The sequence below is a fragment of the Pteropus medius genome, unplaced genomic scaffold, assembly GCF_902729225.1.
Source record: "Pteropus medius unplaced genomic scaffold, Ma_sr-lr_union100, whole genome shotgun sequence".
Taxonomy (NCBI): domain Eukaryota; kingdom Metazoa; phylum Chordata; class Mammalia; order Chiroptera; family Pteropodidae; genus Pteropus; species Pteropus medius.
The window spans coordinates 4,207,532-4,220,562 of record NW_024350927.1 but is presented as its reverse complement, the minus strand read 5'-3'; the positions used below and the strand labels follow the sequence as shown (position 1 = coordinate 4,220,562).

Below are 13,031 nucleotides of genomic sequence, written 5' to 3'. Positions count from 1 at the left end.
CAGGGGCCGCAGTCAGTATTCCGCAGAGCGAATTCTCTGTAGGAAAGCGTAGCATCTTCTAGATTGATCAGGACCAGGCATTTTAATGACCTAACGCAGATAGGTCATTAAAATCGAGTCACCCAGAGACTATTGGAAAAGGGGTGGTCGGGACATCCCTTATATAAAATACCACACCATTTACTAAGATAGACAGTCCAAAGTGATAAACTTTCTTTCTTGGAGAACTCTCCATGTACAAGGAGCTGTTACAGCAGCAAATTCTAGAAAGGTAGGAGCTAAGGGATTGCTTCTCGTATTTCTGGTCCTTTATCACCGGTGTCGATGAGGTCAAGCCTGCACGTGGCCCTCAACTCCACAAGCCCAGTCGTGCTGCTCCTTAAACTAGCCGCCACCATGTGAGTTCAGTCTGCAAAGTTCACCACCGCAGGGCGTCTGAACGTGTCATCCTGACTAACATGACACAGGCACCCTGGGAACCAAACACTACGGTGGGGAATTGTCTACTAAACATCTAAACGTTTTGGCTAATGGTAACAATGTAGATAGAGAGGTGAGCCACAAATAATTTGGCTATCTGACTATAACATCGCATGAGTAAAGAAACCGTGTCCCGTCACTGAGGCCTTCTCAATGGCGCAGCAACATTTAATGAAAGTTTTTTCTGGTGTTCACCCATCACAATTTCTTTATCAGCGTTTCTTTATCTCTAGCATCTGATGATCACAGCTCAGAGATTCACGGTGCAAATTGAGGAGAAACTGCTCCTCAAGCTGCTAAGTTTCTTTGGCTACGATCAAGCGGAATCAGGTAATGTTGAACGTTCTAGGTTTGTCTCCGGGAATTGGCCCGAGGATGGCATTTTCTAGTCTGCTTGTGAAAATAGGTATTTTGGGGTACCTGACTAGCCCCCTTTCCACTTCATAGCCCGAGCTAGGAAGCTAAGGTTTGTGTTTCAGTTGTTCTCTTTCAAAGTACTGCTTGTTGACAGATTGAGGTCTATCCGTACATGAAGGAAGCCGCCCGGAGGTGCCCCAGAATGCCAGTACGCTGTTCCTCTGTGTTTTGTATTTTTTGATTCACCTGCTTTAGGATAACGGAAACGTTGCTTGTTATTCAGCAAACCACCTTGTTTCCTAACCTGTGTTTATTAAACAGACTCAGGGCCAAGAATCAGAACTCCCTTTGGCGGTTCTCTTTGGTTTAGTTGAGGAAAAAAATGGGCTGGCTTTAACTCCTTACCTTTTGACATTCATACCCTTATGCCTTTCAGGTTTTTAGTTCCTTTACTTCGGGGAGGGGAGTAAGAAGGACTGCCGAAAGCCTTTTCTGGCAGTGCTACAGAAATAACAGGCATTGTCTCTTTTTAGATCCCTCACTGTGGCCTGTGCAAGACTGTATCTAGAGCCTAGAATGAATTGAAGTCAGTAACACTTAGTCTTTTGAAGACTAAAGTAGATATTAAGCCTGAAGAAATGAGAAGATCGAGATTTTTATGTTTATTGCCCATGTTGGCTAGAGAAAAAAAAAATCACCCGGATGTGCATACATGTGTACATACATACACACAATGCACGAGAAATAGTTTAGCCCTTTTTTATCCGAGACTTAAAATTTTTAGTTTTAAGTGTATTTGGGACCAAGAGCAAGATGCTGTCTGTTAAATGCTGTGTTTTCCACTTCGGGTCGGAATGCCAGTTTATTTTCATGTAGACAGCCACTGGAGAGCCTGCCTGCCAGGTAGCCTTTCTCTTTCGGTATCTTCCTGAGAATTTACTTCAGATTTGATTGGATATGCTTTTCTTGTAAGTTTCTCTAGATAAATTTCTCCCCAGCATTGTATAGTGAGTGAATTAGCCTTCTGTAAAATCCTCGCCTGCCTTTCATTAGACTGTATCTTCTGCCTTCTTTAGCTGTTTCTGTTTCCTGAATACAGATAAACAGGTTTCTATAACAATATCTTTTTTTTTTTTTTAACCTATTTCCTTTTTTCTCTAAATGGAGCTACAATAGCTTATGGTATAAATTTGTTCGATAAGTAGATATGTACAGTCCTTTTGGTTTTATTTCTAAGGCACATGAAGCCACGTGAAAATAAGCTGCCCAAACGGGTGGGGTACAGTATCAAGTCAGAGAGCACACTGCTGTGTTTTAGCCCATGTTAATCCTTTTTACTTCACGAGAGAATAAGTAAAATACATGCCTCAATGGTGCTGTTTAGAGGACGGCCACCCTTTGGGGAGAGAGGGTGCTTCTTGTCATAAAGTCGGTTCTTTACAGCCTGCAGTCTGTTTCTTTTTAAGGCATTATGTTTTGTTCACATTCATTATTTATTGGTCATGTTGTTCATTATGATTCAGATAAACTCCACTCCAAGTACTTATTTGAATATCATCTTATGAAATAAATTCAGAAAATCTAGGTCATTTATAATAATAATAGCAACAACAACAACACAGTTTCTGGAAAACTCATTGCCAGCAGACACGCCCATGACCTCTGGCTTTCCCACCTGGGTTATTTTTTCCAAAGTTGATATCTGCCAGATGATATAGAGCCACAAATCAAAAGATTAAGCTGTTGTGCTTTTTTCATAAACAACATGAAACAGATCTGCTTTTAAAAGGAAATGGCATCATCAGGATACTGTAGATATTACTGAACCCTGAAAACCTAAATTAGAGAGATAGATGTTTACCTTTTTAATGAATTTTTAAAACTGTGAATCAAATATTTAAATCATGACACTTCAGGAGATTCAATTTTTTATTAAACAATTCTACCTTTGTACCAGAGGTGGAAAAATATGACGAAAACCTCCACGAAAAAACAGTTGAGCAAGGCGGAACACCAATTCGATACTACTTTGAAAATCTTAAAATCAGCATTCCCCAGATCAAGCTGAGTGTGTTCACCTCCAACAAGCTACCTCTGGATCTTAAGGTGAGTTGATGTCTGGACAAGTTTTTAAAAATGACTTTTCCTTAGATAAGGATGAGTGTGTTTATTATTTGCTTTCTCTGTCCGATGTCATTTATAGCAGATATTTTTACAGGTTTCATTTTTTAGAGGCTCTATTGACTCATTATATATAGAAGCATGTGTCTTTTTTTTTTTAGTGTTTAAGTATGACTTTGCTAAAGATTAAGGAGTAACAAAAGAGCAAACACAGAATTACATCAGGACCCGTCCCCTCTCCTTAGCTCTTGGCTCATCTCAGTGAGGTGAACGCCTCCTTCCTGGGGCTCCTCCCAGACTCAGGAGGGAAGCTACAAACCAAGGCAGTGTCTCCCTTCTGTGCCCAGGATCTGCCTGTCCTCCCAGTCTCTCAGGGTCCGCCTCATCTTGAATGGCCGACATTAGAAATGTCTGCCACCTTCAGGGAGGACTCAGCCACATACCCACTACGCACAAAGATGCGGCCTCGCCTACCCCATGCGTGCCCGACAGATCCAGTCTGAGTACCATCTTCATTTTCTGCGATAAAATCTATTTTAAATAAAGGGTGGGGCTGAGATTCGAATCCAAGCCTGTCGGTCTCTAAAGTCTCCCTCTCTGTTTTTCTTCTATACCGTGCGGCCCCACTAGAACATGAGGAGTCAGAGAATTTTAGGGGCACAGCAGCCCTCAGGTGGTCCCCTTGCGCACTGAACAAGGATGCTGGAGTTGGAAGTGTTGTGTCTCTCGAGCCCGTGTGGGTAGTGATAGCAGGAGGAGAAGTCAGGTGATCGCTGGAGTCTTTCCTTAGGTCGAGTGTCAATCCACCTCCATCAGGTGTACCCACTGCTTCTGGCCTTTTCTTCTGTTGCACTTGATGATGATCATCAAGGCACCCACTCTCCTAACCTCCAGCCTAAGGCTTTTCCACCACCCACTTCTGCTTCCTTTAAGATGCTCTAGGATGGTCTCTCTCTTTGAATAGGATTAGCTAGAGAATGAACAAATAAACAATAAACCTGGAATCATACATTCAGATGCCTGCAGGGGCTGTGCCAGCAATGTGAGTAGGGAAAGCAGGCCGTGGGGACCGTGGCCACGGGGTATGCCCGCTTCACCTGCGGGGGCGCAGCGCAGCTCAGCGCCAGCCGGTCAGGGTCATGGGGGAATGCGAACCCAGGGTTGCCAGAGCTTCAGATTTTTTAAGTGAAGTCGGAAATCTGGATTTTTATGTGGAATCTCCTGGTTTTTAAACATTGGCAACGAATTTGAGTTTTTTGTGTTTTTTTTTAAACCTTGCGGGCCTAACAAAACACATGTGTGGGCCTCATGTGGTCCACAGTTTGCCAGCTCACCACTTCTGAAATAGACTTACAGGTAACGAGACAGTAGTCTGGTCAACTTCAGATTGTGTTTGGATAAGGACGGGGCAAGGGTGGCCGGTTCGCTGAGGCGGCCGCGGGCCGAGCGGCGGGCCGCTGGCCACACCAGGGGGGCGTCGACTGCCCCCGCGGCCATCCTGAGAACAGTGCAGGGTACCCTTCCTCACGGGCTATCCTGTCTGCTCAATTTGCTTTAATTTCATGTTTCCCAGGAGACCGAAGATATTTATAATTAGCATGGGAGTCGGGGGGAAAACCATGGGAAAACCACTATCTTGCTAATATCCACAAGTATCCACTTGACTTACGTGACCCTTTGGGACGGGTTGTTTGATAAAATATATATTCCCCCAGAACACTTGGCACTCGCCCAGCAAACCAGTGTGAGGCATTTCCTGCGAGTTAAGGACTTCTTGTTTTTTAAATCATCTCTCTAACACAGACACCTAAATATTCCTTTCAAATTGCTCCTAGCAGAAAACTCACCCCGGACTGACACAGGCAGAGTCATTTTCTCCAGCTGAGGCAGCTCCAGGGCCCCGCACACGGTTGGCGCTGGCGTGCACGCTCTGCATGTGACAGACCCAGAGTCATTTAAGGCGAATGTTTCATTTGGCACTATGTTTAAGGAACATTTTCAAGATATTTTCAACCGATTGTTAAGCAAGTTCAGTGGAGCAGTGCCCTGACCGGGGCACGCTAATACTTCAGGCAGGGTGCTGGGAACCTCAGAGTTGGGACCTCAGAGTTACATTCTCAGCTTGTGGAAGTCACCGTTTTACTGTGCCGTGAGTTCTCTAAGTGGAGTCTGGGACTCATAAAATAATGTCACTTATTCAAAGAGTTTTCTAACAGCGTAGTATCCCGTCATTAGTCGCTCTTAGGAGGAGCAGTATGCTCTTTGAGATGAAGACACAATGGCCGAACGTCTGTGCTTAGGCAGTGGCGTCCCCATCCCGGAACAGGAATCACAGGAGTCTGACTAAGGGTAGCCGTGTCTGTGGTACCGAAGGAATAATTGTCTTGATTCCCTTGACTCCACGCCAGAAGCGAGGCTGTCAGAAGCCTCAGGGTTTCCACTGGGGATACGTTATTGCCCGGTTCAGTGACTGTTCCGAAGGGCTCGGAGCAGTTTCGCATCTGCTATCTCAGCCGGGTTCCTTACCCTGCGATGGAAGACGGGGAGATAGTAATAGTTCCATTTCGCAAATGCAGAGTCGAAAGCAGGGCATTCCTCCCCTCCCCCCATTCTCGCCATTCTCCTCCCGGCTTTGTGTCTTAGGAGAGTAGAAGAACATCAGCGAAATGCCAGGGAGCCAGGGAGCCAGCTCCTGTGTTCTTCTGGTTTTTTTTAAAGATCAAAAGAGGCCAGGGGCCTTGAAAAGGTTTCACAAGGTGGCCTACAGCAGTCCTTTTCCCATTTAGAGCATTGGGGTATCACAAAAGAAGGGCTTTAATTGAGCAATCTAGTTTGGAAGAAAACCCACATTTTAATGGTCGGAGAGCAAGAGGGTGGGGGAGGGGGAATTTCAAACAAAGACGCTATTTAAAAAGCCTAAAACTGTCTTCTCAAAGGCTTGAAATAATTTGTTGGGAAACTTCAGACCCTTTACTTTTTTCCTCCCCTTCCTAAATAAAAACCAGATTTGTTCAAGGAAAAAAGATCCAGTATTGTTAATTGTATTTCAGAAAGTGCCAGAGAGGGAAATATCCCTGAGGTTTTAAACACCGTCCCAAGAGGAAAATGGGCAAGTACCCTGCTCCACATAAACAGTCTCTGTGTACCATAAATAAACCTTTAAAGAATGAATTCCAGACAGTTTTGTTTAGCGCAGGATAAGCTAAGAAAAGACAGGACGTGGCCCGGGGACTGGCTTGTGATCTGAGACCTGATGGCATATGGACAGGTATTTCTCCTTTCAACTCTATAAAGTTTCTGGAAGACTTCAGCAGTTTTTGTCTGGAGGAGGTGAAAGTAGACAGTTCCCTACTTTTATTGGGAACTTAGGAGCACAGATTATTTTCCGCAGAATCCATTTTATAACAGGAAACTGCTACTTGAGCATATAAGCATCAACTTCGTATACTACTGTATTTGATTATCTTTCCGTTACTGTAAGAAAAAGCCCTGTTTGGCTCTTGCCCTCTCATTGCTTCGACTTGTGACCAGAACAGCCTGAAGGTGGCAGGATAATTCATACAAATAGCTGTGTCTCGGCTTTTTCAAGTGTGAGAGGCCCCAAGCCAGTAAATGGCTAGGTAAAGATAATCTTCACTAAAGGGCCAGAATATTTCCTTGGTTCAGAGAAAGCACGTTTACAAACATCCAGAAAGGGGATAGTGACTCTCATGAGGGTTTGAGGCACGTATTACAGGTTTGGAAGTCTTTGCCTCTGTGTGTGGTTCCTCCTCTTCTCTGTTTGGTTGCAATGAGGAAGTTGGGGTAAAAAGCTTTTGCCTTAAGCCTTTGTTTTGATCTCGTTTCCTCTTCTCTGAGAAGAATTGACTAAACAAACTGCGGATGTTAGTACCTGGCTTTCCCCAGGATTTTTATTATATGGTGCTGAGCAAAGCAGTTAAGCCGACTGAGCCTCAGTTTCTCCGTCAGTGAAATGAGGAAAATGATGCACGCTTATTACATCATCATCAGCTCAGGGATGGGTGAGGCATGCACGAATGACTAGCAGAAAGTTTTCCAGGAGAAATGACAACATCCTGCATCCCAGTCTTCACGCTTTCCACCTACTAGGTAGTTACTGTCTTCAAATCTCAGATGTACTAGTAACTGGCTGCATTTGTTTGGCCAGCCTCTTCACTTTTCTTCGGTTTTGTTTATTTTAAAAAATGAGAGTGTTAGGCTGAATGAGCATGTTAGGCTAATTTGAGGATGCTCTTCATCTCTAAAATGTTTTGTTCTGAAGTTATTTAGTAGGAGGTTACGAGCAGCTTCCCAAGGCTGGTACCTTTTTTCCATCCTCATCTTCGTAGGGGTCTCGGCCATATTTGATATTGCTGACCTCCCTGCTCTTGACATCTGTCCTCTGGTTCTCTTCTTGCACTTTTATCTGTATCTTCTCTGCCTTTTTCAGTTTTCTTTTACTCTATATCGTCTTCTCCTTACCCTTATATTTAAGGGCCATTTTTTTCTCTTAACTGAATAAACTATCTGGTCTTATCACTTGTCCATTTTTTTTTTTTTATCATATTATTGGTCTTTTGTCTCCTCTGATTTTATAAGTTCTTTGTAAAAGTTTTATCTGATCTAAGTTGCGGGTATATTTTCTTTGGTTTTTTTATTTGTCTTTTTACTTTGCTTTTGATGTGTGTGTTTTTTTAATTATACAAAAGCTTTCTATTTTAATGTCAAATTTATCACTCTTTTGCCTCTTTGAATCTGAATTTCAAATCACAAAAAAGTTTCCCCACTCTTTGGTTTTCAAAATTGTCATCTATGTTTTCTTCAGTTATATGATTTCATTTCAATTATTTACATATTGTTGTTCCAAAAGAATTTAAGGCAGTCTCTGAAAATACATGCTAAAAGATTAAAAAATAAATAAGAAAATAAAATAGTAAGTTTATTAAATTATACATGAGATTTTCGTATAAAGGCATCTTAATTCACTGGGGAATGCATAGATGTCTTAATAAGTGCTATTAGACTAGGTAACATATGGAAAAATGTAAAATTAGATTTATTATTCACACTACATAAGGATCACTTCCAAGTGGATCAGAGATGTACTAACATTATTAGCATGAAAAAGTGTTTTCACATTCAAAAAAGAGTATTTGACATGTTCTCTAAAATTCTTGAAATAGCAATCATGTTTAATAAAAACGTAATTGGAAAATAAACCACATTCAGAAATTGTTAACCAGCTTATGGCAGACCCAGACCAGCTGAGAACGACAAGAAAAGCTAGATATAAAAAACCCACGAGTCTGTTTGAAGGTATTGGAAAGCTACCAAGACAGCCAGGACTTGAGGGTCCAAGATTTACGAGAGCAGGAAACTCAATAAGGTGGGCCCAGCATTTACTCTGCTTTCATTCCTGAGATACTTCTAATTTGTAAGCGGTGTGGAGAGAAAGGTGGAGAAACCCAGCGGAAAGCAACTGCCAAAAGGCAGAGAATCCGAGCAAAGTTTTTGGCAATCTCCTGGGCCTGGCAGAGCGGAAGCTAGACTTCACTGCTGCTAGGAGAGCTGGTAATTGAGGGGCTAATGTCTTGTAGAGAAGGGACAGACAGAAAAGAGACCCCAGTGGTCTGAACTGCTTTACTTCTTGAGGCAGATGCCAATTTCTAAGTAACCTAGTCGGAAAGAAGCCAAGCAAAAAGTGGCAGCCAAGAGGCTGAGAGCTAAATAGACCTTTTAGCAGTTTTATGGTGCTGGGGAGAGGAAAAGTGGAGGAATGGGATTGGGTTTCAGTCGAGACCACTGAGGGACTTACCAGGCCTTATGAAGAGTAAAATTTAGGCTTCAGAAAGCCCAGCCCCGATTGGATTAAGCCTCTTTAACTGTTTGCCAGAAGCTAAAGACTCATCTAAAGTCCTCTATAACTTTTCATATAAAATGTTGCATTTAATCACAAATTACCAAGCCTACCAAGAGGACCAAGAGAAAAAACAGACACTAGAAACAGACCCATAGACAAACCTGATATTGGCATTATTAACACTGAATTTAAAATAGCTATAAATGTGTTCAAGAAGTTCACCAGAATACTATAGTTTATAATTTTAAAATATTCAAATAAGGAAAATTATAGACCACAATTTTTTCATGAACATAGAAGAAATCTGAATAACGTATTAGTAAATCAAATATAGCAATGTATAAGAAAGAAAATATAACCAAATTGGGTTTATTTCAGAAATGTAAGTTTAGCTTGATATTTGCAAATAAATTATGTAATGCACCACGTTAACAAAACGAAGGAAGAAAAAAATATGATTGTCTTAATAGTGACACAAAAGCCTTTTGACAAAATTCAGCATCCACTTATGAAAAGAACTCAACAAACAGAAAACAGAAGGTGACTGCCTTAATTTGAGAAAGTATATCTATAAAAAAACTGCTGCTGACATCATACTCCATATGCTCCATCATACTGCACATGCTGTGTCGAAAGCAGGGAAGGATGCCTCTTATCACCACGTCCATTCACTGTCATACGGGAGATGCTAGCCAGTACAGCGAAGCTGAAAGATTAAAAAAGTAATAATGGTATAAGAACTGGACAGGAAAATGAAAACTTTATTATCTTCAGAGAACATGATTCTATACTTAGAAAATCTAAAAGAATGTACAGATAAGTTTTAGAATGAATAAATTTAGCAAGGTCACCGGATACAGTGTATAAAAATCAATCGCATTTCTTCCTATCAGCACCAATTATAGAGAAAAGGAGAATTTGAAGGACGTTATACATTTTCATCACTGTGTAACAAATCACCCCAAAACTTAATGGCTTAAAACAGCCATTTTATTTGTTCACAGTTCTGTGGGTCAGCAGTTTGGCCTGGACTTAGCAGGGTGCTGCTTCTGCGGGACTCACCTGAGGTTATTCAAGTGGCTGCAGGCATCTGGCAGTCACCTGAGACCGAATGGTGTAAGATGACACTTGCTCACATGTCAGGCGGCTGGTGCTGGCTGTCAGCAGAACCTCCTTCCACATGGTCTCTCATCTTCAAGGAAACTGGTCTCAGCTTCTTCGTATGGTGGAAGCATCAGAAGGAGCAAAGCAGAAGCTCCACCATCTCGAGGCCCGAGCTCAGAGATCGCACAGTGTTAGCAGTTCTGCGTTTTACTGGTCGAAGCAAATTACAAGGTCAGTGCAGACTCAGTGGAAGGGAAATGGACTCGCTAATGGTAGAATATGCGAAGAATTTGTGGACGTTTTTAACCTACCACAGATACCTAGGAATAAACCCAACAAATGATGGGCAGGTGGATAAGACCTCTACATAAAAGACAATGAAACGTTAGGGAGAAAAAAATGAAAAGATCTAAATAGATAAAGGGACACACCGTGTTAACACATTGGGAGAGTCAGTACTGTGAATTTTTTCATTTCTCCACAAATCGAATAGGGGAAAGGACTGTCTTTTCTGTTAAGATTACTTAAGTAGATATCCATGTGGAAAAAAATAGATCTTGATCTCTACTTTACACCACATATAAAAATCAAGTCCATCTAGATTATGAATTTAAATGTGAAGAGTAAAACGATAAAAATTTGGTAAGGAAGCGTATGGGAATATCTTTATGATCATGGTGTAATAGTAATTTCTTAACCAGGACACAGAAAGTTCTTACCATAAAGGGAAAGATTCATAAGTCGCATTTTATTAAAACTAAGAATGTTTGATTATTATATAATACCTTTCAAAGAGTAATAAGACAAGTCATAGAATGGGAGAAGATATTTGTAATACATTTATTTAACAGAGGAATTGTTTACAGAATATATAAGAAAAATTTATACGGTTTTTAAAAACCAATTAGAAAAAAACAGACAACCCACTACAAAAAAGAACAAAAGATTTGAGTGGACACTTCACAAAATATGATGTCCAAATGGCCAGTGTGCATATTCAAAGGTACTTAATCTCATTCTTCAGCAGGAAAATGGAAATTAAAACCACACTGAGATACCATTACACACCCATCAGAATATTTGTTTTCTTATAAAGCTCTCTATTCCAAGTGTTGATGAGGATGTAGAATAACAAGAAACTTCATAGACTGCTGAAGAGAGCGTAAACCAGTTCAACCGCTTTAGAAAACTGTTTGGCAGTGTGTACTAAGGTTGAACGTATATATTCTTCATGACCCAGCAGTTCCACTCCCAGGTATATATTCAAGAAAAAACGCGTACACACGCGATTCAAAAGACATGTCTAAGTATGGTCATAGCAGCGTTATAATAGCAAAGAATTTGAAATGACACAACTGTTCATCAATAGGAATAGTTAAATAGTGTTTTATTTGTATGCTGGAATCCGATGTAGCAATAAACAATAATAAACTGTAGCTCTATCTAACAACTTAGTGAATCTCACAAACATAATGTTAACCATAAGAAGCCACATGCAACACATGCCAATGATTTTGTGTATATAAAATTCAAAGCAGGAAGTCTAATCTGTGGGGATAGAAGTCAGAATGGTGGTTACTTAGGGGAAGAGGGAGTGTGACTGGGAGTCTGCAGATGGGGCAGGGTGCTTCTGAGATGGGGACGATCATCTGCTTTCTGTCCTGGGTGGTATTCCATGGTTGTGTTTACTTTGATAAAATCACTGATGTGTACGTTTGATTAGTACACCATTCTGCGCATGTGGTATACTTTAGTCCAAAAGGAAAACACGCAGACACACAGTTACAAAACAGATCAGAAAGAATTAGGCCCTGAAGCTAATAATGTTTATCTCTATGTGATATGTTACTTTGGGTGATGTGTATTTTCCCCCCATATTTTACTTTTATAATCCTTGTTTATAAATAACAAAACCTCGACTCTCATGGGAAAGTTGACATGACTTGTAACCTCCACAGAACCCAGAATTATCATACCCTAGAAGGCCGTCCTACAGCTAAAGTATGGCATTTCCTCTCTTTCCTAACCAGGCCCTAAAAAGCACCTTGGGATTTCCATTGATTCGGTTCGAGGATGCTGTGATTAACCTGGACCCGTTCACTCGAGTCCATCCCTACGAGACCAAGGAGTTCATCATCAATGATGTCCTCAAACACTTCCAGGAGGTGAGCTTTGGAGAAGTTCTTCCTGGCCAGAGCATGAGCACAGTGTTTGTGCTAGTTGTTTGGGAATTTTGGTTAATAAGACATAGCTATTGAGAACCTGGTTAAACATTTCAGCATAACGATGGTTGCGTTATGGGTCGGGTCACAGCCCACGAAGCAAGCTGTACACATTGTGAAATCCTGAAACGGTGCATTTGATTTATAAGCCATTAGCCTTGTCCCTCAGAACTAGTCTCAGGGGCTTCCACTAGATTAGTCACAACTGTTAAAGGTTTAATGGATGCTCTGATGATAATACAGAATACTGCGAACTCTTTCGTTTACCAGGCACGGGCTGACTTTCAACAACTATACCAGTGTTCTTAGAGCCTCAGATCTTGCCCTGGAGTTGAACTTAAAAAAACTTTTTATCAAGTTGGACATTTTCCATTTTGTATTTATTAGCCAGACTGCGAAGACCAAAATATAAAGCCAAGGCATACTCCTCAATGAATAGATAGGTCACGATTGTATCAAATTTATTAGCTGTCAGAGTTAAAGTAGATCTTACTCTTGCTTCCTTTCTCCCTCTCCCCTCCCAGCGCCCTCCTTCCCTCCATTGTTTCCTTCCTTGCCTTTCCTGATTGGTGGCATGTCCACCGAGCTGTAAGGAGAGTGATAGAGCAGATGTCACTGGAACCCGGAATCAGGCAGCGGAAGTACACGGGAGGTGGAGGGTCACTTGACAGGTCCGAATGTGCTTCTTGGTGTACCGTCCCCTCCATAGATTACAAGGGAACCACAGATCTTCCCACCTTCCTGACCGTTCTTTTAAAGATCTCCTTGCTGCTAATTCATTCCTGTTTGTTGCAGCAGTGGGGAGTATCAGGTACATTCTAAGAAATATTTGTGAAGAATCATTTCTATGTCATACCTTTTTTTATTCTTCTAAATGGCTTCGAAGT

General features: G+C 41.4%; 1 protein-coding gene across 5 annotated transcripts in view; it reads left to right on the top strand.

The window, feature by feature from the left end:
* VPS13D (vacuolar protein sorting 13 homolog D) overlaps positions 1-13,031 on the top strand; it is a 218,420-nt gene that overhangs the window by 124,577 nt on the left and 80,812 nt on the right. For all 5 annotated transcript variants that reach the window (XM_039842182.1, XM_039842184.1, XM_039842183.1 and 2 more), the window contains 3 exons: positions 714-810; positions 2,795-2,943; positions 11,953-12,087. In XM_039842182.1, coding sequence (XP_039698116.1) covers positions 714-810; positions 2,795-2,943; positions 11,953-12,087 — 381 coding nt within the window. The remainder of the gene's footprint in view (positions 1-713; positions 811-2,794; positions 2,944-11,952; positions 12,088-13,031) is intronic.